The following is a 25753-nucleotide window of genomic DNA, read 5'->3' as shown; positions in this document are numbered from 1 at the left end:
ACAGCTTCACAAACACACTATTGTCAGGGGGCTGCCTCTGTTTCTGGGAGTGTTTGTGTGTGTGTGTGTGTGTGTGTGTGTGGGGGGGGGGGGGGGGGCTTTTATAGCAAGTCCATGTTTACTCAGAGTATATACATACATTTCTTTTTGGGGAGAAAGAAATCTAACAAGATCTACAATTGCACTCCAAAGAAACAATTGCTTTCCCTCAATGAAGTACTTTATGGAATTATTGATATATGGACAGAAACTGGCTGAACACATTAAGCACTAAGAAACATCGATTTAAATGGCTGCCTAATTAAATGTGAGTGGTTTTCAAGCAGAAGTCCAATTCTGACTGGCAGACATGGCTGTGCTATTGTGATGAAGGACGACGAAGACACGGGCAGTGGGGTTGGAAAGGAAATCAAAGGTAAAATGGCCCCATCACCTGTCTATGGGAGTTTAACTTACACAACAATGTTCTGAGGGCAGAACGTAAAGTGATTGGTTGAGAGAGATAACCAATCATATTGTAGAGGAGGTGTTACCACCCGATCAGATGTGTTGGACCCATTTTTCATTCTGCCCTCAGAACACATTTTTGTGATTGAAACTTCCGTGATCCTGTCAGACCTGTATACTCACCCCCACCTCCCACCCTCAGGAAAAACACTGAAAGAAAAGGAAGGTGTAAAGCCTTGCTGACAGTACCTCACCTTACCTCAAAGACTGAGGAAAATTAAGCTTGAGAATGAAGGTAAAAAGGGCATCCACTTGCCATCTCTCCTGTGGCAGCCCAGTAACATGCACACAGAAGGACGCGGCCCCTCACTGATGATGAGAACAGGAAAACAAACACTGACACAAACATAGACTTACCTCATCCCCAGAACTTTCCACGAATCCCACAGATCAAATCAATTCTGGTCTCCAGCTGCTGGGCGAGATGGCTGATGAGTGCCAGGTTCGAGAGTAACGTAGCCTTTCATAATATACCACTTACTACGACGAGAAGGTGCCTGAACAAAGCCAGGAGCAAGGAGAAAAGAAAAAAAATAAATTGTCGGTCAGGAAAGGTCAGGCATTTTATTCACGTGACTTTTCTGCTTGAAGTTCCCACAGAACTGATTTATCTTTACAATGGCAGCAGAGCCGTCCTGCAGAGAGCAGATTTTTACAGAAGCTTTTAAGCTATGGTGAGAAGGGAGGTTCTTCTGTATGATGTTCACGTCTTCATTCCACTGAGGAGAGAGAAACACCACTGGACACAGAAAGGTAGGTGTCAGCCATTGGGTGAAATCTGGTGGCATCCGGATCTGGGCAGGTGGGGGAACCTAGAGTCTGTCCCAGCAGGCACAGGGTTAGGGATTCACACTCTCCACAGCGCGAGAGACATTTCAGGTAGTTTATTAGCTGAAGGAAACACAGACAAGAACAGAAATCAGGCAGCTTGTAGTTGGCTAATCAGTTAATCTTTCATTAACTTTAAGCCAGGCGGGTGGAAAAACCAGCCGCCTGTTTCACTTCTAGAACATTCTAACTGCGACACCATGTGAACTGTTTGGCATCGGAGAGGCGGAAGAAAAAAGGCATCGCATGAGGAAAACGTAAAATAACAGTTATTTATTATGGGGGGGGGAGACAGTGAATTTACATTTTATACCTTCAGAACGGGTCAGAGAGATAAATAAAAAGCTTACAAAAAGCTTAAGAGCCACAAAAAACCAAACACTTTTACATTTTATTTTTTACACAAATATTTACATGTTTTCTTGGCTACCCCTGACCCCCCACCCCCAAACACAGAATGTAGCCAGTAAAACTGCACCTTTAACACAAGATGCTGGGCTGTGCTCTAGTGCGTTTACTCAAAAGTATATGGGCAAACCAACACGTTTTATATATAGACATGAAACACTGTTTAAGTGTCAAGAACTAAAGAGAAAAAGGGGAAGACAAAGCTGATTTTATTAAGTTCCCCAGTGGACTTTTTTTCCTCCTTAGGTGCAGGAAATTTGGTTAACATAAAGGTTTAATGAAGTCAGAAGACCCAAAAGCAGATACAAGGCATTACTTACAACAACGGACAAACCCTTTCCTGTACATTTTTATATAAACGCTGTGATTTACAGAGGCCTAGACATTCCGGCGGAGAGAATTCAAAAAGTTTAACACACTGACAACAGATACAGAAATCGATTTCTGAAACGCAGGCTTTGTAGGTACCATGTAACAGGGAAGGAAGGGAACAGAGGAGAATATGGACCAGGGAGACCGTATGGGACCAGAGCGGTTCCGAGGACTTCATGTGGGTCTGAGGAAATAAAACATAAACCTGAGGCCAAAATCAGAGTAACCCAGCAAATAAAATATACATTATAAAGTACCTTGTTTGAGCCCACCCCCCAAAATGATGAGCCTTTGAAAATTAGACTTACGGTTCCATGTAGACCTGCCCTGCAGGAGTGCAAAGCTATTCCTTTAAAACTCAAATACTATCCATAAATTTGACCAATAAAATGTGGAATGTCACCTTAAAAGTGATGTCTACTTATTTTAAAAACATAACTTAAAATCACAATTAAAAAGAAAAAGGGATCATTAATTGTATTAATGAACTTAAATACAGGTTAAGAGTTTCCCCATTAAACGGGAAAGCTTTAATATTTACATTCTAATTCGTTATGCAGTCTGGTTCCCCCATCTGGTGACTTGCAGCATTGCAAGCTATTTTCCACTGACCTACACAATAAGCCTGGCTTATTGATCGAACACTGCGACGTTCAGGACAGAAGTATTACAGTACAACATTTAGAATTTTTAAGGTATTATTCAATTAATTGAATAATAAGAATAGCCAATTGAAAAATTTATGATGCAACAGATTTGACAATGAATATGAATTAACCGATTTTTTAAGGCACAATACACACCACACCAAATGTTCCTGCTGTCAAATGTCTTATACAGGGAAGAAAAGGGCATGAGAGCAGATCAGAACTGAATTGTCTTTCCGTGGACACGTGGGGTCCCCCTGGTGGAGACCCACAGAACACCAGCTTCCCCCTGCACATTCTGACACATGCACCTCCTCTCCAGAACTATCACAGTGTCGGCTCCACCTGACCAGGAAAACCAGACAATTAGAAGCCAGATTTCGACCTCTGATTGAGAAATGATGAAAAGGCATGATTTACAAAGGTTGGGGGGGGGGGGGTGTATGAAGATAGGGGTTGCTTTTCCCAAAGACCTTCTCAGTCAAGTTATTAATGATGTACACGTCTTTATATTTTACGTACAGTTAGTACATAGAGTTTTGTGAAAGGACATATGTGAAATGAGGCATATTCAAGCGATGCACAGCCCCAGTACCACAAAGAATCAGCTCACACTAGAGAAAGTTTATCTTCATTAACTGCAGGGCCTGTTTGTACCGTGCGAAGGACATATCCTGCTCTTCACAATGTGCAGAGAACACCCACTCGTGCTCATGTGGTGATTTGCAATGTTTTTATTCAACAACGCGTGACAACGCTGCTGATTCACACACACACACACACACACACACACACACACACACAGGAGTCCTTCCCTAAAGTGTCTGACGGAGCCTGTCCAGCCCCCCCCCCCCCCCCCCCAGCCCCCGGGGAAGCACACAGGAGGGAAACAGACAGCTGTCTACAGCGGCTTGGCTCTGCACTCAGGCAGTCACAGCTGTCTTGGGAGCAAGGCATTGTGGGATTGTGGAGGGCACAGGCAGATCAGCAGAAGAAAATTTCCCCGTCTGCAGAAGGCTCCGAGGATGGAAGGCGAGGTGATTCTGGAATGAGAAAGAACAGGGTTTCTTTGAAATACCCGAGTAGAAGCATCCATCAAGAGTCTTCACAGAAGTGGACTCAATGCCCAGCATCTCCCTAATCGTTCACATGACTGAATCCATAATCTGTACCATTATTCAAACTAAGTCAGCCTGCTCATATCGGCCTTTAATGTTGCTCTTAACAGTGATTTTCCTGGGTTCTATAAGGCCCCTCACGGCACGAGGGGGGAGCTCGCTGCCACTACCTTCAGGCTGAGAGTGCTGTCCTTTCCCCTTCTTCTTCTTCTTGTCCTTCTTCTCCTTGGGCTTGGCCAGCTTTTCCGGGTTCGAGGCAAACAGGGTGAAGTTCTTTCCCTTCCGCTTTGAGCCTGACCTGGACTTGGAGTCCTGGGGGGACGACGACAGCTTGCTCTCCGAGGGATCCTTGTCCAAGGAGCCGGAGCTCTGCAATCTCAGCGAGTCGTCGGAGGTGCTCGAGAGAGTCCGGTCCCGGTGCACATCCTGGGACGACCAAATCGGGACAGTCAGGCCGAGCGGAGCGGGACCCACTAGCAAAATAAGGCAGCTATATGTCTGGGTAAAACAGGAAGATTATTTACGAAGTATCTCGGGATAAAAAATAAGCTTAGCAGAGGTGGGCCATTATTAGAGGGGCCGTTTGAGGAGCAGCCATTAAAGCTGACACGTGGAGGGTGGCTCCTTTTATAAACCCCCCCAGCACTCACATGGGCCGGCCTCGTCTGCTCCAGGTCCCTGTGGATCTGCTGCCGGTCCCGGTCCAGCTTCCGCTGCGCTTCCCGCAGGCCCTCCAGGTCCCGCTGGTATTCGGCCTTGCATTCCCGCAGCTCTCGCTCGGCCTCCTCCAGCTGGTGCTGCCGGCGCCGCACCTCCTCCTCCTGTGCCTGCACCCGGGCCTCGCGCTCTGCCAGCTCCCGCTCGCGCGCCTCCCACTGCCGGCTCTGGCGGAGGCGCTCCTCCGCGTGTGCCGCCTGCCGCCGCTGCAGCTCGGCCGCCTCCTGCCGCTGCCTCTCCAGGCTGCGTTGCTTCTCCTGCTCTACCAGAGAGGGGGGCCGCGAGCTCGGGCGCGAGGGGGGGCGCTCACTCAGGGACTGCCGCTGCTCCTCCACCAAGGAGTCCTGCTGCGTCACCACTGCCTGCCAGCAGGGCGGGGACAAAACACCACTCTTACCCTCTTCACCCACTTTAGTCACCTCCATCTTGCCAATTGCACCCTCCCAGCAGCTAACCAGTTATACCACTTCCCACAAAAGAAACAGTGCTTCAAATTAAAGACCCCCCCCTGCACCGGCTGACCTATGAGCCTCTGTGGCGCCTTGACAGACTGACCATTACTGTTTAGCAGTTAGCGTTTGACAGTCTCCTACCTGCAGGGTGCTGAGCAGCTCGTGAAGATGACTGACGTTCTGCAGAACCTGCTGAAACACAGGAGATTTCAATCAAACCCCGACCGCATGACATGGCAGGCGTGCTCGAGAGCAGATAGTGTCCCGAAAAACGTCCCTGTACTGCAAACAGGATTACAATGACACCTAGACTTTTCACATCCTCAGCTTCTGCGAGGTAGACCTGCACACCCTGCGATGTTAACAGACAGTGAGCTGGGTGGAGATCACCCAGCTACACTAAGACTTTTTACTCTGTCATAGGAAACATAACTTAGGCTTGTAATGATTGACACTTTTCAAGACAAATCTAGTACATGTTAATAAATCAGATTAAAATTTACAGCTGCTGCTTTTACATGAGCTCTGCATGGGCTCTCCAAGCCAATGGCAATCATATTAGTACTTGTTGTTGGACTTAGACAGTGTGGTGAGTTTGTGAGAAATTTAACAAGAAGGACAGAAGATGCCAACACTGTATTTGACAGACTCTACTGGTAGATACTGGTAGATAACCCTTCTACTTGGATATACTGTAGCCCCTTTACATTCGCAGATATGACATTTGCAATTTCGGTTATTCACGAGTTGGCCGTGAAGAATTAAATGAGAATATTTTTGGAGCTTGCCGAAAGATCACAGGAACTCGCAGACGTGGCATAAGCAAAAACAATACTGAAAATTATTCATGTCACATAAAATCATATACAGTGGTACCTCAGAGCTCGAATTTAATCTGTTCAGAACTCTGGTTCGAATCCTAAAAAGTTTGAGTTCTGATCGAGTTTTCCCCATAAGAAATAATGGAGAATCAATAAAATGGTTCCCGGTCCCAAAAAATTACAACTAAATATGTTTCTTTTTTTTTAGCATTTAAACACAAAATGAACCGGATAAAACAAGAAGAGCATATACTATACTAAACACATCTAAGCACATTTATCAAAACAGTAAATGTCACACCGCGCACAGAACGAGCGAGCAGGGAGCGTGGAATCAGGGTCAGGCAGACGGAAATCCAAGAACAGGGCTTATTGCTGGCAAACAAGGCACAACACGGAGTAACCTTCAATGACAGGACTGGGGAAACATAACTGAACGCAGACTTAAATACGCATGACTACTTGGAAATAACGAGAAACAGCTGATGACATCGGGAAATCACATGAGGTTAACGAGGGGTGTGTGGCACACAGGAGGATCGTACGAGCCGGGCGTGACAAATTTGTAAAGTATGAAAATGAATGTATCCAAACAATGTACAATAGCTACCAAAATTATATAAAAGTATTTTCAATAAAAAAAGCACTATCACCAAACGTTGCTATCACAGCGAATGCGAGGCTGAGACTGAAGCGTTACCCTTTGTTTCCGCTGAGAAACGTGCCGCGTGACTCATTTCCCCGCGCATGACTAATGAGATTCAGATCGAGTTCTAGGTAATTTTTTTTCCAAACTGGTTGGTTCGAAATTCCAGTTCTAATGAGTTTCAATACTGAAGTACCACTGTATATATAAATATTAGTAATATATAATCTGTGTTAGCGTAAATGCATACTACATCTTGGGTACGCTGTGCATCTTATATATTTGCGAATATTCACATTCGCAGGCATCCTCCATCCCTAACTGCTGCTGATGTGAAAGGTGTTGGGTACATTTTCAATGGTGTTTTTGTTTTAGAATAACTACAATATTTACCACAAAAACTTTAAATATCGCAATGTGTACTTTTTCCAATACCATTTAGCTCTCCTGCGAGGGGACAGGAAGCAGGAGAAAGGAGCTGAAACTGGCCAGAATGGACAGCAAAGGGAAATGACCAGGGAGACGTTCAGTTTCATTCTGTGTGGATTTCTACCACAATAAACTTGGGAGAATAAGAAATGAAATCACCACATCAGATCAGAGTTCCAGGCTTCTGTTTAACTAAACTGGAGGGGGGGGGGGGGGGGGGGACCTACCTCACTGTTCCTCTTCAGAAGCAGTAACAGGTTAGAGTTACCCCCCTGTGGAGGGCAAACACAGATCCAGGGTCAGTACTGAGGCAGACTGGTTGTTAGCAAGAAATGAGCCTCGCAGTAAGAGATGAAACTTGATCCCAGCCAACGGTAATTATAGGCATTAAGCCCGAGGACACACTGCGCCCTCTGGAGTTCGGAACAGGTGCAGTTTCTTAATGTTTACGTTAATAAACGGGGGCGGGGCTGACCTTAATTATTTATACCAGATTTGACCTATAAGGCAGAAAGGAGCAATGTGCCAAATGCCCCCATGGGGCGCTTCTGGGCAGCGCCAGCAGGAATTAGCCATTAATGGTTCCCACCCCCACCCCCCAGCCATGGGGGCAGAAAGGTCATTCTGGGGTCAGTGTCCTCGCTAGGAGGATTAACAGGCACGGCTCATTACCTTCTTTAGTACACTGTCAGACTCAGTCCTGCGGAGGTCTGTGGAATCTTCCACTTCATCCTTCTCCCCACCTACAACAAACGAGCCCATCATTACCAGCATCAGTAGCAGAGTGATGTCATCAGCAGAGCCAAGGTTCCCCAAAGCAGGCTGGGAAATGGACTATGGCTGAGCAGCCTCACCTTTGCTGGTGTTCATCTGATGACTGTCGAAGCCCCCAAAAGTCTCCGCCCGCCGGGGAAGGCAGACCACCCCCGTGCCTCCGGAGGACCCCAGAGAGCTGGCCACCTGGTGCCCGACTGAGCCCCCGAGGCTGCTGCTTACAATCACCTGCAGGGTCTCCACTGGCGTTGGCCAGACACACACACACACACACACCTTGTTACACATCATATCTTCATACATTTAGATGTTTCCTTTAAGCATCAGGAGCGTCACTAGAGATTTTAAAAGAGGGGAATGAAGCCTTTACTAGGGGGGTCTGATTTTAATTAAAATGAAGAACACACTATTTAAACAAATTAGTGAACATTTGGCTGGGGGCTTGGGAATATTTTTAAGATGCCCCCGCTATGCACACACTGCGGATGTTCGGTTGAGGACCCTACGGAACCGTTCGCTCTGCATCTGCCCCCTACGCTGCATGGATGAGTGGGGGTCCCCAGGCTTCTCACATACCTATCTTCAGGGCATCCTTCAGGACAGGTTCTCCTCTCAGCGCTTCCTTGGGTCTGGCCCTGAACATCCTCAGCCAGCGACCAGGGCCCTCTGGGGCGGGACTCTCACACAGCTCCCCAAACAGCTTCACCTTCTCCTCCAGTAGTGCCACTATCTGATCGTCTTTACTCCTCAGCAGTTCTGGAGGAGATCAGAGAGACCCATCAACGCCACCCCCCGCCACCATCCTTTCCAGAACTTTCTCCTGGGTCACGTGACGACAACTGTACCTCTCATCTCCTTAGCCTTGGTCTCAAGTATCCGCTTGTCTTCTTCAGTCTCACTGGGGATGCCTTCATCTTCATCCTTCTCCCTACAAGACCAGACCAACTCATGCCTGATCTACACACTGCTGGCACTGATCCCAAAAATTTCCTTTGAAGATCCAAACAGGGAAACTAATCTCTTAAATTCTTAATCAACTCCCAGCTCATAGCACCAGTCTCTTCTGCTTAATAAAATAATAATAATCCACACTTACTAAGGATATAACTTTTTAGACTAATCCCTGAGGGAAAAAGGTTTTATGGGATTATTTCTGACCAACTCACATGGAGTTCATGGCTTCCTGAATGAGCTGCATCCATGTATTGCGTTCCTCCTTGGAGCTGGCGTATACCTCTAACATCTCCGGTTTCTTGCCGGCTGTGATGAGGAACAGGCCTTTCTCCTCATTGGCCACCTCCCGCACAATGAGTTTCTGCAGAGAGATGACTGTGGACCGCTGGTCCTAAAAGACACCCAAACCCGCTGGAGTTAAGTGGAGAAGCTACGATGTAAGCATGAGGAAACTCTCTTCTTGCAGACATCCTTCAAGCAAAGCTCTGGGCGTGAATGATGTCATTTCCTTCCGATAAAATAAGCCAGTATATGCAAATATTTTTTTAGTTCCCTATTCTCATATTTGCTCAGTCCAAGAAGTTCTTTTGTAAGTCTGGACTCTCCGTTGTTGATGGTATTTTAGCGATACACTATTATGCAACTAATTTCTCAGATCATAAGAATTCTGGTTTCAGGGGAGACTGCATGGGGTTGGGGAGCAAGCAGAGCATGTCCACGGTAAAGTAGAAATTGCTGAAAAACAACAGCAGCAACAACAAATGTATTTTCTTAAACACAAACGGGGAAAAAAATCCATTTGAACCATAGATTCCGACACAGCGATGCTGCCAAGTGCTGTGCAGGCCCCAGACTGATGCTGCACTAACATTACGAGCCCAACAGGAAAAGTTACGCAACACACCAGCATAATTACATAAGGGTGCTACGCTTTCCTAAAAGTCAGCTGTCTCCAGTCAACAATGAGCGCTTGCACACAGATTCATGGCCAATCGCGTACATACCAGAGAAGCAAACACATATTTCTGGTCTTTTTCCTGAAGGAAAACGACGACATCGGAGAGGAGAAGGGCTTGGACGTCTGAGGAGACATGGAGAGAGGTTGGGGTCAGACCTGTGCCAGGGAGGAGGTGGACTTCAGCAGGGGCTATAGGGAGCCTTACCTTTCAGCCGACCCACAGAGTTCTTCAACTGCAAGGGCCCATCGTGGAGAAGCTTCCTTCCATGCAGAAGGTCCTCCCTGGCGAACATCTGGCCGCTCTTCATGCGCATGATGGACTTGCTGTCCATGCGGCTGTGCACCTCCTTCAGCCGCTGCTTCTTCTCATGCTCGTTGACCTTGCTGTCCACAGTTGCGACCACCTCCTTCACCAGCTGCAGGGCTTCTGCCACCTCCTTGTGGTCCTCCTCAGTCTCTGCGGGGACACCAGGAGAAAAGCAGACCCCCCTTCAGTAAGCTGCCCCACTAAAACCCTGCAGGCAACAGGACAGAGCAAAGCACTTTCTCCAAAGACTGTTACAAATTCATGAGCAAGACAAAAGGAATGAAGCCTATCTGTAGATCAGTTTAGATCAGAGCATCGAAAACAGTCTTAAATACAAAGTCCTGGGGATCTGCAGTAAATCAGAGCATCTGGATTTCCCCCCCCCCCCCCAGACAGGGACAGGAGGTCCAAACAGGCAGGAATGTTCTTCTAATGTTTTTCATGGTTGCTCAAGGCATGGTGGTACCTTTTGAGGAAAGGCTCTCAGCGTTCCTGATAGAGGCCAGCTGGGCTTTTAACATCCCAGAGCCTCATCCCACTCTCTCAAGCCAAATCTCACCTTTGGTGTGCTGCAGTATCCTCTGAAGGAGCACCGGGTATTTTGTGATCCGCTGCGTTACGAGTAAGATACATTCGCGAATGCCGAGCCGACGCACAATGGAACTGCTCATCTTTTTCTGAAAGGAAGAGACAAAAACTCTCTCAGTAAGTACAAAAAACGGCATCGCTCATTACGGCAACATTGTGTTCTGCTTCTCCAGTTCTAAAAAAGTGTCTCCAGCAAATTAGGATGCGAGCTCTATCCGGATGGTGCAGCCATTTTTGCCTCGATAGCCATCAGAAACCAATATCCCGCCCCCAGAACCAAAAACTGATGTGCTGAGCTGTCAGGTATCTGCTTGCCTTGATGAACGCCTGGAAACGCTTGTCTTTGGAGTGCAGCTCCTTGTAGAAGTTCACTGCCTCATTGTACCGGCTGCAGAACTTGCCGTAGACTCTCTTCATGCGGTCGGCATTGGACCCCGAGAACTGTATTTAAGGAACAAAATATATTAAACAGCAAGGCCCTTGTGGAAAAAAGTAATAATAGTAATAATAATAATAATAATAATAATAATAATAATAATAATAATGGTAAGAAGAAGGATCATCAGGAAGACATCAAAGATGGGTCATAACTAAATGGATCTTTGAAAGGTCTACAGCCATGGTCAAGTACATTAATTTCAGGACTAGAGTTCTCTTGTGCCCCTTTAGCTGTCTCAGAGGAAGATGCCCCTACCTGGTTGAAGAGGACGTCTCCTATCTTGTGAATGACGAAGCCGCCGTCTTTCCCTTTTTGCTGGGCCTCTCGCTTCCTGTCCAGGATGCTGGAGAAGAAATGTGTGTGGATGTCCAAGAGGTCGTCCAGCATGGGGAAGAGTCGCTCCACCGCCTGGGCCTCCAGCTGCACCTCCTTCTGCAGCCCCTTGCTGTAGACGTTCCACATGATCCTCAGGGTCCGCACGTGGTGCATTTCCGTCTGGATCAACTCTGGGGTGGGGTGGGTGGTGGTGGGGGGGGGGGGGGTTAAGCAGGTCACACCGCAACTGGAGAATAGACAATCCCAGCTCCTTCCCCTCTGAAGCCATGGACCCGCATCCTTCAAAGACATGTTCTTCAGAAGTCCATCAAAAGGTTCATTCATGAATCTGAAAGCTTACAGCCTCTGGTACAGTATAAGAAGAATTACCCAGCAGGGATCACAGTACGTCTCTGGCATTTACAGTATGACAGAGCAGTATCACTATGAAACAGCGAAGAAGCAGTGAAAGTCCTACCATAGATGACATCCTGTCTCTTGATGACGTCCTTCTTGAGCTGCTTCAGGAACTTCTTATCGACAGAGAAGCTCCAGGAGTCGGCCTCTAGCTCCTTGGCGTCGACCTCGAATTCACCCATAAGCTGACTGTCCATCATCTCCGTGCCTGGGGGGGGGGGGCACAGGGTGAGCCACATGATGAATGAGTACACGACAGTTACTGTTTAGCTGATATTACAACACCTTATCAGTAAACCGTTCTAAGGTAGCCTGAGATTATATATTATATATGATAGTTCTCACCACCACTAAACACGTCCAGGAATATTCTACAGTGTCAGTGGTAGTACTCCATGAAACACAGTAACGGGTTTATAAAGCTACAGTCAAATGTTTTTTTCAGGGTTTCTTCATGATCCTAGAGAGAACATGGACCAAAACCTCCTAAATAAACCAAAGCAGAGCATTCCAGTTGTTTGGTGTAACCAGACTGAAAGACAGGACTAGGCGAGCAGTCGGGCCCTCTAACCTTCGTCTGTCAGGGACTCCGTGGACTCGTTGACCTTGCCGGTTTTGTTCAGCGAGTCGGTGGAATAGGATAGGAATTTCACGCCCTTCAGCGGCACATCGTCGAACGCCGAGCTGGACGTGGAGAGCCAGCAGGTGAGGGGGGGGGTTCCACCGGGGGGGCGGAGCACACTGTAGAGGTGTAGCGGTGGCTTACCCAGCGATGTTGCTGATGGAGACACTCTTTGAAAGACTGCTGGTGGACGGCGCCGCGATGCTGGTGTGTCGCCGGGGCATCGACGGCAGGCCGTGGTCCTCGGGCGCCATCATAACCGACCAGGGTCGCTCCCGCGACACTGAGCCTGAACGCATCACACGTTTCCAAGGAAACAGTCACGTACAACGATGCTGCCTTCTAATAGAACCGTCAGAATGCGGCAGAAACCCATACCTGGCCCTTTGTTTCTCAGAGTAACGACAGGAATCACGGAAGCTTCCGGAACAGCAAACTGGGACTTTGGCTGCTAGAAGACAAAGAGCAAGGTTATTTCTCATTGTTTTATTCTAAAATCATATCATATCCTGGATATATCCAGATGTAACAATAAAAATCCTGACAGTTTACCATGTGACCAGGCCACAGGAAAGGTTTAACTGTCCCTTTTCAGCGGCCGTTAAAGGTTAGCAATCGCCGTTTTACCTCAGCACAGATATTAGAATAGCAGGTAAATTAACTGTATAAAAACATAGCAAAACCATACCATCATTCTGACCTTGGAACAGACAGGAAGAGTCTCCCGAAAGCTCCGGTGAACAAGCGCACTGCAGTCTGAAATCAAAAAGAACCGCGACGCACCATGAGTTATCAGCACAAAAACGGCAGGATCTGCTTTGAAAAATCACAGCTGATTCGAACTGAACTTCTAGTCTATAGACTGTTTTAAAACATGTATGCCACCGTGAAATCGAGGCTTGCCTATCCACACACACCTGGGGGGGAGGGGGTGGAAGCTGCACCGTAAAATACAGCATGTCCAATCACAAGGCAGATACATGACTAGTCACATGATAAATGTGTCGCTTCACAGACGGACCTTTTAACCCTGAAACCATGAGTACTGTTAGGAAGACACACCCCTGCAGAAAAAAGGTGAACGCTGCCTTGCGGTGGTAAGCGGGGCCCCTTCTACCCCCACGTATTTCCTGGGTGTAGAGAGGTGGAGGGAGACCCACTGAATTCACACCCACAGTCACGCCAACCCGCTTTGGGATGGCAAGTGACACATACTTCGTTTCAGTTATTCGACAAAACAAAACAAAACAAAAGCAGGCCGAAGAGCAGGGCGTTTCTCAGGCTTAATTGCTGGTCTGGCTGCAGTGCAAGTTCCCACTCAATCACAAGCAGAACCAGAGCTGGCTTAAAAAAAAATTGGGACGTAGGAAAACTTATATCCCAGGCTGTGGCCAGCCCATGTGACTGAGGCTAGTCTGGATTGGCTGGCTGAGTTCTACACGCGCAAACCGTGCGTCCAACCAAAAAGCTTCTCGGGCTGGTTAACAGTGACATGCATGGGCTGCTGTTTTCTCGTTCTGTCAGGTTCTGTGCTCGCTCGCGCTCTCTCTCTTTCTCTCTCTCCCCCTCTCCTTAGACACTGGAGTAAATTCTTCTTTGTCCAGAGTCTTTCGGAAAATGATCATAAATCATCCAAGAAACAAGCACTGTGGAACCAAACCAGCTCAATGCAGGTGGCAGGTGGGGACCCCCCCCCATGCCAACACCACACACCCCACCCCACCCCCACACACATCCTCTTTCCATTTAGCAGTGCGCACTGAAGAGAGACCAAAGCCGGGTGCTGTTCACAGAAAGGCTGCTGCCAAAGTGATAAACACACCAGGGGGGCTGATGGATGGGGGGTGCAGGTCCACTGTGGGAAGGTACTACCAAAAACAGGCCAGATAACCAGGACTGCGGCTTGATTGAGAACCTTCCTAAGTGTGTGGCAGCCACAAGGGGGTGTCACGTGGTCTTGTTGCGCTTAGGCACAACGACGGTCAAAATCCCCCCCAACCGCGGCAAAAAAAAAATTATTTGGTGGGGTGGGGGGTCTCAGACGAAGCTCTGCCAGGAACATCTGCCGCTCGGAACGGAAGCCACGTGCCGTGCTCTCGCAGGGCTGTGACGCCAGGTCTTCTGTGCATCTTGTGAAAGACGACATCCTGTGCAGATTGCGATGCTGTGCTGTTACCGCACAGCCCCGCACAAGACGGGATGCGGAGGGGGAAGCGGGGGAAGCAGGCAGCACAGCCGGCCGGAAACGGCGGAACGGGCCAGACCCTTACTGGGGCAATAGACGCCGTCCTTGACGCTGATGGCTTTGTTACACTGGAGGCACGGGGCCAGGAATGCAGACCCCACTCCGAAGACATGTCCGCTGGTCACCTTCTTGTCCTTTTCCTTGGTCTCTCGCTCTCTCTCAGTGCTCTTCTCTTTGTCTTTCTCCTGTGGGGCAAAAACCAGACGCTGCAGTCAGGTTCTAGAAAAATATGGAAGACAATGAGCAGGATAACCTGTAGAAAAGACACAGACACACACACAGACACACACAGACACACACACACACCTTTCTGGGGACCCTCCATTCATTTCTATGGGCAAAACTCTAATCCCAACAATGACGACCGTAACCCCTACCCAGCCCTAACCTTATCCATAAGTAACCAAACAAAATACATGACTTGCCATTTTTAGTTTTTTGATCGCAGGCACAGATTTTTATAAAACTTAGTTTCCCTGGGGGGGGCTGGAGCTCACTCAGCAGTAAAGATCACAAGATCACAAACCTAGCTGCTCACTACCGCGTTTAGCTGGGCCCGGCACTCATGATTAGCAAAAACATGATCCAAAACAGCCGTCAAACCACACCCGGAGCCCAACTAACTGTACTGCTGTACAAGCGAAACAACAAAAGCCTGTCAGCGAAGAAGCAGAGATGAAGCCAGGCGTGTGTCTGTCTGCGCACAGGTGTGCGGAGCGCAGGGACGTCCTCAGGACGGCGGCCTACCTCCAGCGCCCACAGGTCCTTCAGCTTCAGGTAGCTAGCCTGAACCTCACAGAACTTTCGATGTAGCATAACTCATCGAAAGGACCGGCACGTCGCACGGGGACTGCAAAGCCTGCCTGTTGCTGGGCATGGAGGGTGGATTCCCATCAAGCTGCCACCACTGATAGAGGAAGTGAGCGAGCACACAGGGGCGTGAGCCTCTGTGCGCCTTAAAGGCACAACGCACACATCAGTAAGCGCCTACCACTCCATACACTGCCAATGTCACACTCAATCTTTGGAGCCTACACTCAGCTACGCATGACCACTCAACATTATGGCGAGATCTTCTCCTCTTCTGAACTATGGTCTACTGAGCTATTAAGTATAAAGCAATATTACAGTCAACAAAATTCAGTTTGATCAAAGCAGTTGGAGCTGCTAGGATTTCCTACCTGGTCTATGCAGATGTCTTACATCAGACAGTGCCGTCTAATGCACCCATTGTCGTCTAATGCACCCATTGTATATAGTGATATAAAAAATAAAGGAGATACGAAACACAGGGATTCGCTACATCACCAGGCTGGTTCCTGGTTCTTTAAGAGCATTTTTATAGCCTGAGGCCGAAAGCAGAGCGACTTGCCTTCCCTATAAACTTCCCCTAATGTGAGGAGTTAGTTGAGTAAGTGTTATCTCAGAGAGCTAGTCTCGACATGTTTTCAACAGGTGGGGGAGGAAGGGGGAAGGGCTATTTATAGCGAGAGTGAGAGAGGGAGTGTGTGTGTGTGTGTGTGTGTGTGTGTGTGTGTGTGTGTGTGTGTGTGTGTGTGAGTGAGAGAGAGAGAGTGAGCAAGCGAGAGAGCGATTCTGCACCTTTGAGAAATACATCCATCATTCAGTTAGTCAGCATTATTAAATACAGTTTCTTAAACAGTTAAAGGGTAGAACGAACATGCAAACATGGAGAGGTTAGCGTAGCACAAAACCGTTAAGTTATGTACAACGCAGGTTAAGTCATAGTTACAATTTTACCCAACTGCATAGCATTCTCCCCACACAGGTCTCAAGTGTAAAGAGTTATTTTGGCTGAAACAGCTTTCTGACAGTCTTGTTTACTGGCAGAGGCTCCCCTGTTTTCATGCAGCACTCGGGGTGATGTCACACCGATGGCACAGTTTCCCGCAGTGATCCCCCTCGGCGTCACTCACCTTCGTCTTCTTGTACATCTTGTTTCTGAGGTAGCTGAACGTCCGGCTGACCTTGGTGCCAGCCTTCCCCTCGCCATCTCCTCGCAAGGGGCCCGGGTCCTCTTCCGAAATGCTGAAAGGTCACATGACCCAATATGTGGTGCTTTAGAAAGGGCAACCCGCCACACCGAACACGTCATATATGAAGGAGAACCAGCCCCACAAGGTAATGAGAGATGTGAGGACAGTGGCCCCTCACCTGTAGGCCAGGGACCCCGAGATGCTGGAGAACGACTTGAGGCCTGGAGAGAGCAGAGATGAGATAGAAATGTGAAGATGCACTGCAATGATCTCGAATGCAATGCTCCAGAATGCAGCACGGCTCGGAACACACACCAGGTGAAGCCGTGAGTATTCGGGACAGCAGCACACAAGAGTTCATGGAGCGAAACAAAAAAAATAATAAAAATGTGCCTCTAACTGAAACTAGAATAAAACATTACCGACCATTTACCAGACAAGGGTGTGCTCTCCAAATCTTGCGAAAGAGTTAGTGTGTGTATGTATGCAGCATCTGAAAACTAATTATACTAACAGCCTGGTTTAATAAAATATTGGATTATGGTAGATGGTATTCAGAATACGCACAAGAAAACATTTTTTCCACTGCATATAGTCAATGTTGTTCTGAACTTTGCAAACCTCTTAGACCGTTGTGTAGATTTTTGTCTCGTTTTTTGACTGCTAGACCCCTTTGGTCGCTATAGATACAAATCTGAAGTTTGAAGCTGGGTAATCTAGATCGCAGGGGGCACTGGGGTTATATGCTTGAGCACGTTGCTTAATCTGAATCGCTGTGGTGAAATGTAATTGGCCTAAACAATGGTGTGAAAACATAAAACGGCAAAATGAACGTGACAGCAGCAGAGAGATTCCAGTCTTGTGAAGTGTGGAGCAGCCAGTATGAAGCACAGTCACTTTCTCACACAGAATCGGGTTTGTCTTGTGTGTAATACCACCACCCAGGCAGGACTGTCCATTAACGCAAGACACACCATGGACCACATGTTCTTCGGATCATTACAGCCAAAGGAACCCAGCCGGGAAAAACATGGCCGCCTTTGAACAAGTGAACGACATCTGCTGAACAGGACCAGCAGATCATCCGCCCTGCTTCACCACACCCTCTGGGGGCCAAGACACTGCACTCCACAGCTGGATCCAACACAGGATCCTTTCATATCGCAGCACCAAAGCAGTTCGCGTGTGTCACACTACAAACGATTTACGGCAGGAAGTCTGTCGTCCGCACAGTTCATACTTTCACAGCAGACTCTCCCAAGATGCCAGCAGGGCATTTAACACCAAGAAGGTCAATCAGCGGGAAACACAGGTATCCCCACTTTCCCCCACAATCGGCCACCCCACCCTTCAAAGCAAACCCAAATCCTAGCCTATATATCAGCCTGTACCTTTAACAAAACACTTAGTGTTATATTGTTGACAATGAACAGTGAAGGACTTTCAGTTTTAGTAAAATGACCAACCAGAAAGCAGGAAGACATGCAGATGCTTTTTTGGCATCAAACGGTGTTGGGAAAGTTACCCGCAAAAGTAAATCCATTACAGACAGAGCTGGAAAGTTCAGGTCCGGAAAAGTACAAACCCAGACAAAGGTTTCGTTTCAACCAATCAGGTGAGTGCTCCGTGGCTTTTGAAACAAAACCTTGGTCTGGATTTGTACTTCTCCAGACCTGAACTTTGGGTGGGAGGAGCAGTCCATTCTGGAATAAGGTGGATCAGGGATTGTAATAATCCAGAATGAGAACAGGGAGTGTGCGGGGGGGGGGGGGGGGGGTCCAGTGTTTAGCACAGACGAAAGTTCAACTAAGAGGAGTCTTAGGTCATTTTTATTGAGGGTGGTGAAGGGGGGGGGTGGGGTAGACTGAGGGCCAACAGACTGTTCCAAGGATCCACACAAGAGCTGTACTTACTCAAAGCCTCCTCTTCATCACTGGATGAAGAGCCGATAGAAAAGAAGGTTTTAGATTTTGGGAGGATCGGAGAGATGTTGAAGGAGAAGGAGATCCGTCTCTTAGGTCGAGTCCGTCCCACCACTGGGTCCCAAACAGCCGGGACAGAGAAACCAAAGCACGCAACTTATTAGAACAGCACAAGGGCGGAGACAGATGCCCCCCCCCAAGGCACACCACGCCCAGCAGTGCACCTGCAAGGGGGTGAGGGTGCAAGGGGATGAGGGTGCAAGTGACCAACCGCGAGGAGGAGCGCGTGCAGCCTAATACAAGAAGCGCGAGCGCGGGGTACAGAACCCACCACCATACTGGCTCGCCTTATGGTCACACACACACAGATACACGTGGGGGAGGCAGGCAGGACACAGGGCTGAGCGTGTGACACCTCGGCCTGCAAAGCAAGGCCCCAAAAATAATGGTCCTCTCTCACTTCCCCCTTTCTAGCCACACAGCCAATCAGGTCGCGTGTATGGTTTTTTTGGGGCGGAGCCCAGACTCAAACCTGCATTCTGCCCCAAAACCGTGGAACGAAGCTTTCAGCAGAGTGATAGGGGTGGGGTAGGTGGCAGCTGAACATGTGACTTTCAGGTGAACGTGGACACCAGTACACGGGTGCCAGAGAGGGGGGGGGATAAAGGTAGCAGCGGGGGGGGTTACTCACCATCCAGCTCCTTCTGACTGATGGTGAGCATGGAGATGGACTTGGTGAGGGGCAGCGTTACGGACGAGCAGCTGCGGAGCTTAAGGTGGCCTGACTTCTGCAACAGAACCAGAAGAAAATAAGATCTAGTGCAGAATACTATCAGGAACTTATAAGGAATGTGCAATCATGTACCATGACACCAATACTGTCATCTACAAGCCCTGCTGCGATGACATGAAGAGCGTAATCCTGTCAACCGCTGAAATGTGCATCAGGAAGACAGAGGGGACACTGGGGGGCCCAAGTCAGGTATCACACAGCATCTACCTCACTGTCCAAGCTGCTGCAATCACCCAGCTCATACTCCTGCTCCTCCTCCGTGAGGGACACCAAAGAGCCCCGCTCCTCGCTCTCCATCCGGGACGGCCGCTGCGGATCCTGGGACATGGCGCCGGGCCGGGCGAAGTCTCTCCCCACATCCCTGTCCGCGGTCAGGCCTTCCAAACTGTAACTGGAGTAGCGATAGCACACAGCGAGCGAGGTCAAAAGGCAGCACCGACGGCACGGTCTACTGACTGGAAACCCCAAATCCCATCATCAAGGACGGCCAGGAAGTTTTACCCTCGACCTCAAGCTACTGGAGATGCAATCGTGCGTGAGAATGTTAGTGACACTGTCAGCAAGACCACTTAATGCCCAAACCCCGAACAGCGTCGTCGTGTTAGTGTGTCGACACATCATAAGAGGGTGTGTGTTAAGACAGTGAGGGTTGTGAAAACGCAGAACAGCACCCCCGACCGCCCCCCCCCCCCCCCCTCATGCTGCATTCATGCATCAACAATGATAAGATAAGCCATTTCCCCCGCATGCCTTTTCTTCAGAAAGTACCACCACGAATTGCGAGGGGGGGGGGCATTGAATTCAGGAATCAGAGAGAGTGGGGGGGTAGGGGTGGAGGGGGGGGGGGACACGGTCAAGGCAGAAGGGAGAGAAAACGGCATAAAATGGACCTAAAAGATAACGTGACAAATTTAGAGAAGGAGCTTCTTCAGAAATACCACTGTGCTCGACGATCTGGAAACAACTTCAACAAGACCCTACAGCTTTCTTCAACATTCTACAGCGTTCCATAGAAATCTACAGTATTCAACAACTTTTTACAGTGTTCTACAGCTTTCTTCAACATTCCGTGCTTTCTACAGCATTCTGCAGGTTTCTAGAGCAGAGTACAGCGTTCCATAGCGTTCTACAATGTTCTATAGTAAAATGACCAAACATTCTACAGCATTTCACAGCCTTCCGCACTGATAAATGAAACTTCCCTCTTCATTAATGTAACAGAAACCTGACTTACGAGGGAGGTAAGGAACCAGAGCACAACAGGATCACTAGCACCCATCAGACCCGACACCTCACCTGAGGTCCGGTTCGCTGACGCAGAACACGCGGCTGATCATCCTAACGTTCCACGGACAAGCATGCGGACCAGGCTGCACGGCGGCTGAGTGCCGAGGACTGATGCAGTGAGGAAACTACAGCTTCACACACTCGCTGTCAGAAGGTCGGGCGGAAACGTCGCGTGTCAACTTCTCTGAGGTTTACCAGCGCTGAGCCGGGGGTTTGAGAGACAGGGGAGGACGCCAAAAAAAAAAAAAAACCCAACCTCACAAAAGCCATGCTGTCCCCATGCATGCAAAAGCCCTCTGACCAAAGTGGGGGGGGGGGGATTCACAGAAAAACCATACCTTCTGCCATTAATATCATCTGGGTCAGGGTGCAGGGGTGCCTCTGAGGGACACCAGCTCATACTGGTAATGCAGATGCAGGGGGGGGCAGACAGTGAAAATGCGTGATGGGAGAGAGGAGAGGAGGAGAGGATGGAGTTAAACAGACAACACAGTGGCTGACACACAGACATGGAGGCCAGAGATGGGATTTAAAGAGGAAAGAGGTGAATAGTCCAGGTCCAGAGTCCAGACCAAGATTTTGTTTCAACCGGCCAGTTGTTTACTCTATGACTGAGTCTTTATATGCAACTGCTTGGTTGAAACAAAGCCGTGGTCCGGATTTTTACTTTCTGGACCTGGACTAACTCTGGGGAGGGTGGTCACATATGACACAGCAGACTGTAAGGAAGCGACACGGCGTGACACAGGATGCCGGGGGTTGGTACCTTCGCTTGTGAAACATGTGCTTTCGCTCCCCCAGACTCCTCAGTGAACTGGAAAGGATGAATAATGGCAGATCAGATGAAGGACAGAAGGATGAACATGCTGCCAGCATCAGGGTAATTATTAATGTTTTGGGGGGGGGGGGGGGTGGTCCTGATGGGGGTACATTCAGGATGCTGCGGGGGTCATGGAGCTGCCCCGAATGCGGCCCCTCAGGAGGTCAATCCCACAGAGGCGGCCGGACTGCCAACTTGGAGGGGGGGGGGTGCATACTGAGGGAAGACCCGAAAAAATTACCAAGGGGGTGGGGGCTGCCAGGCAGCAAAGCAAAAACGAAACTGCCGCTCAGATGAGGCGAGCTTCCCACACGCAGCGCTCATGGGGAACTGTGGCCTGTGTCTGCGATGATCTCAGCGCTGCAGAGGAAGTGCAGCTACATCCGGGCTGCGCAGACAGTCAGACTCACCTGCGCTGACTCATCTCGGCCTCTCCGCGGCCGTTCCTGCTGGGGTCCCAGCTGTGGCGGCGCACAGGCGACAGCGAGCGGGCGGACGAGCGCAGGACAATGGCAGAGCGCGGGGGCACCTCCGCTAGGCTGTCCTTCTCCTCCTCGGCCTCAGGGGTGGGGCCAGTGGAGCCAGTGGGGCCGCTATCCAACACCGCACTGTCTCCGCTCACTGCACCTGTGACCTGCAGGCAGAAAAGATGGCGTCACCAGACTCTGAAAAGAGCAGGAGGCTCCATTGACATTTTCCCCAAAGCCCTGCTTCTCCTTCTCACAGGAAGCAGACCCTTAAAGATACCATGCGGGAAGAGTGTAGCCTAACTTGACCACTAGGGGGCTCCATCTGTGTTTGCTACATATGAACATAATCCCTCTGGTCTCGTTACATATTCATGGAGGACTAGATGATTACTGCACTATAACTGTAATGTGAGAAGTTTGGGTTGGTGCAAATCCTGAGATTGGGGGGGGGGAGATTTTCCTTTATGAGGCCTGGGGGGGTTGAACCCATTTCCTGAAAAATATGACTCACAGCGTGACCTCAGACACACACATAAGCAAGTGCTTTGCATCATACAGCTGCTGACGGAGATTAACGAAATGCATTTTGGTGCTAATTATCTGGCGAATTCATAGAAATATTCTAAAATCATTCAGGCCCTGCAAGGGGTTATAAAACAGCGGGTTACATAAAACTGAGGTTGTTTGTCACTGCCAGTTAGCTACTATTGAATGCTCATTGTCTCATTAGCAAGTCACGCAGGTCCCGTGCAGCTAATCCCAATCATCATGTATACACAAACACACAGCCATGGGCAGCCTGACAGATCGCGCCCCCCCCTCCCCCGGGATCCCAGCCACAGGGCTTTCCTGTTCCACGCGGCCGGGTGTTTCCGCGGGACACTGGAGGGATCTTTGGAAACACAGCCGGTTTTGTTGGGCCATGGAGATGACAGGTTCCTATTCATGTGGTCCAATAATGACCTGTTAAGCCTGTGAGGAGCGGCCCGGAAAGCGCTGACGTCACATGCCATTAGTGACGGGACAAGAGGAAGCTAATTAGCCTGCCAGAGGCCGTTGGAGTCCCGGCTGAGGAGTAAGGAAGTCCAGCTCTGCCTCTGCCATCTATCAACAGGCCTCATTCCCAACGATGGCCCCCTGCTACCAACAGGAGGCCAGAAAACGGGCTTTTCCCGCAGAACGCTCGCCGAAGCCGCACCTTCCTGATGACATCATCGTAACATGCGTCGGGGCTGAAGACAGCGTCGCTGTAGGAGTCCCGCGGTGCGGTCGACGCAGAGCTGCCCGCCCTCGGACGAGTCAAAGATGCCGGGGATTCTGGGCAGGAGAGAAGGAAGGCTTTGGGTGAAGCCCAGCAAAGGCTGCTAGGGGGAATGAGGGGGCATCCCATAATATGGCAAAAACACCCTAAAATACATGAAAGAAAAAAATAACTTGCCGCGTGATTGGGGTCTGCTTCAGCCCCACAGGTATAAAGGAATAAAATGGCTGAACACAAACGGCTATTCCTGATTCTAGTATCAACTGCTGCCTTAGGTTCGAGAACCTCTCTCTCTCTTTTTATTTTTTTTTTCTTGTTTACTGCTGGGCTCAGTGCTGCCAGGTGAGCGCCCGTGACAATAGAGAACAGTGAAAACGGGAAACAGAGTCTTCCAGAACCAGTGACTCTGGCCATCATGTGCAATGAGCTCATTTCCATTTATAGCTGTTTCTCACCCACGCTTTTCACAAAGTCTCACCACCTGAGCGACCTCATGGGGGTGTTACGAAAATCACTGCTTCCCCCCCCCCCCCCCGAGACTGACAGTGGGACGGCCACAGATTTCATTAGAGGGTGACATCAGGGGCTGCCGTGGTCACAGGGGGCTCCTACGGGCTTCACTAAGTGCCATGTGTCACCTCACATCCATCCCAGCCGTCGTTACCAGCCGGTGAGTTTCTGATAACCGCGGATGAGGAGGAGTGCCAGGGTTAGCGCAGGACGACTCTGGGGGCAGGCAGGGGGGGGAGATTTATTTAAGGCACCCAAATACCTGAATGTAGTCAAGCAGTTCTGAAAATGCGTAATTCAACTAACTATACAACATTATAAAGCAAGATAAACAGGCCAGCAAGTTAGCCTGACAGAAAAATCATTTTATACATTTAATCATCTGTTCATCCATCCATCAATCCATTCATCACTGCTGCCTACCCTCCCAAGCACATGGTTCTGGGAGGGGGGGGCAGCCTGCCGGTCTCCTCAATTCGCTTTTTCAGAACCAAAATGCCTGTGAAGGCCCAATCTTGTCACTGAAATTCTTAATTACTGACTTGTGAGTGCTGGCTCCATTAAGGAGCACTTAGACACCAAGATGAACGCGCCGTGCTGAGCAAACAGGCCCCCGGAGCAGCATGGCTGCCCGCACCTGGTCCTTTACGGCTAACAAACGAAGGGTGGGACTACCAAGGCAATCAGCTGAGCATTAACATACTTAACGAGCTCCGCAACAGCCCTCCCCCACAAAACAGGCAGGCCAGCTGTGGGGGGGGGGGGGGGGATGCAGATGGTGACGCATACCTGCTAAAAGTAAATGGAGATTTCGGGGCATGAATGGAAAGTGCGAGTGCATGCTCAGTCCGTACACAGGGCAGACGTCCGCAGGCCTGTAGATGCCCCCCCCCCCCCCCAATCTCACACCCCATAGAGGGAGTAAGGTCCTCTCATCCACAGGAGAAGAGCCATCGATGGAAAAAGCGCACAGCGGTGCCATTCACCCCACACAGGAAATTGCCGTCACGTGCCCCAACCCCCATTTCTCCATTTCAAAGCCCTCCGTAATCAAGCTGAGCATTGACAAGCACACCCCACCCCCGTCAGTCCTGGGGAGAAGTCCCGGCGTGCTTCCCATCCCACAAAAGTCTCCTTTGTAAACGGTTAGGCTCTGCCCCCCCCCGCCGGGGATCGGAACTCAGACGTCCAATTAACGTCTTTCTCACGAAGGTTTCACGCAGGCTGGGCTTGGAGGCCCAAGAGAAGAAGCTGGACACACTTCATGTGGGCAAACACGTACCTCTGTTCAGTCGTCTTTAGAAAGAATCAGCCTAACTGTACCCAGGAAAAAAGCTAATTGATTCAGTGGCACACTTTGGTTTTTAGGGAACTTTCTTACACGCCACAAGACGACACAGGCCCACCCTACTTCTGTTAAATAAACCCACCACGTCTTTCTCACGGCACGATTTCAGGCAAGTCTCACTGGGATAAGGCCACCGCAATCCCGGAACGGTCGAGGGCCGGGACTTACCTGGGGGCGCAGAGTTTTGTCCGTCCCCGAGGGGAACTGCGGCGGAACACTCATCGAAGGTGTAGAACAAGTCCTTCTCTGTGTGGATCTGCAGACGAGAAGAGGAACAGTGCGTGTGAAACCAGAGTCATCTGACATGCAGAATAAGGAATCAGCAAAGACGGTCCGTGGCGCCATGCTGGAGGCGTCACTGACGAGAGGTTATTATGGGATGTAGAGAAATCACCCGAAAAACCCAGCCTTCACCCACTGCAGTCAGTGTTGCTAAACCAAGCTATGTTCAATGAAAGTGGAACTGCTAGTCATTTACAATGGTCTCTCTCTCTCTCTCCTCCTGTGCCAGTTTGGGGAGGGGGTTTGTGCAACTAGCACACACATGCCCCCTAGAGCATGGGGTGTCACCCGGCTGCTTCTGTGACCAGGATGAACAATATCTCAAACCCGACTACAAGCAGGAAGCAGCAGGAGACGCTGTGGAGCAGAGTAATGTGTGAGGAGGTGGTCAGATGGAGCGGAGGACACTGGTCTCGAGGTGGAGGAGGACAGTCCTCGCAGTCTGGGAGCAGAAACCCAGCCACCTACGCGGTGGCGTCCACAGGGGTGCGGAAATGGT

General features: G+C 49.5%; 1 protein-coding gene across 10 annotated transcripts in view; it reads right to left on the bottom strand.

The window, feature by feature from the left end:
- Positions 1–1593: 1593 nt before the first annotated feature.
- LOC111845055 (A-kinase anchor protein 13) overlaps positions 1594–25753 on the bottom strand; it is a 68643-nt gene continuing 44483 nt past the window's right edge. For 2 of the 10 annotated variants that reach the window (XM_023814132.2, XM_023814141.2), the window contains 31 exons: positions 25141–25228; positions 23052–23170; positions 21794–22017; positions 21330–21377; positions 20902–20964; positions 19484–19667; positions 19175–19271; positions 18475–18597; positions 16740–16782; positions 16502–16613; positions 14590–14749; positions 13008–13075; positions 12698–12770; positions 12464–12608; positions 12269–12381; positions 11759–11905; positions 11221–11471; positions 10842–10967; positions 10498–10615; positions 9837–10088; positions 9678–9754; positions 8886–9064; positions 8565–8647; positions 8296–8475; positions 7800–7961; positions 7618–7688; positions 7173–7217; positions 5191–5241; positions 4531–4959; positions 4051–4306; positions 1594–3805 (listed from right to left, as the gene is read on the bottom strand). In XM_023814132.2, the coding sequence (XP_023669900.2) occupies positions 3747–3805; positions 4051–4306; positions 4531–4959; positions 5191–5241; positions 7173–7217; positions 7618–7688; positions 7800–7961; positions 8296–8475; positions 8565–8647; positions 8886–9064; positions 9678–9754; positions 9837–10088; positions 10498–10615; positions 10842–10967; positions 11221–11471; positions 11759–11905; positions 12269–12381; positions 12464–12608; positions 12698–12770; positions 13008–13075; positions 14590–14749; positions 16502–16613; positions 16740–16782; positions 18475–18597; positions 19175–19271; positions 19484–19667; positions 20902–20964; positions 21330–21377; positions 21794–22017; positions 23052–23170; positions 25141–25228 (4146 nt within the window). In that variant the 3' untranslated portion in view covers positions 1594–3746. The remainder of the gene's footprint in view (positions 3806–4050; positions 4307–4530; positions 4960–5190; positions 5242–7172; positions 7218–7617; positions 7689–7799; positions 7962–8295; positions 8476–8564; positions 8648–8885; positions 9065–9677; positions 9755–9836; positions 10089–10497; positions 10616–10841; positions 10968–11220; positions 11472–11758; positions 11906–12268; positions 12382–12463; positions 12609–12697; positions 12771–13007; positions 13076–14589; positions 14750–16501; positions 16614–16739; positions 16783–18474; positions 18598–19174; positions 19272–19483; positions 19668–20901; positions 20965–21329; positions 21378–21793; positions 22018–23051; positions 23171–25140; positions 25229–25753) is intronic. The other 8 variants (XM_023814135.2, XM_023814134.2, XM_023814136.2 and 5 more) reach the window with 8 other exon arrangements.

Source organism: Paramormyrops kingsleyae, chromosome 11 (assembly GCF_048594095.1).
Source record: "Paramormyrops kingsleyae isolate MSU_618 chromosome 11, PKINGS_0.4, whole genome shotgun sequence".
Classification (NCBI taxonomy): domain Eukaryota; kingdom Metazoa; phylum Chordata; class Actinopteri; order Osteoglossiformes; family Mormyridae; genus Paramormyrops; species Paramormyrops kingsleyae.
Note: the sequence above shows the minus strand (reverse complement) of the source record. Positions and strands in the feature narration are given on the sequence as shown.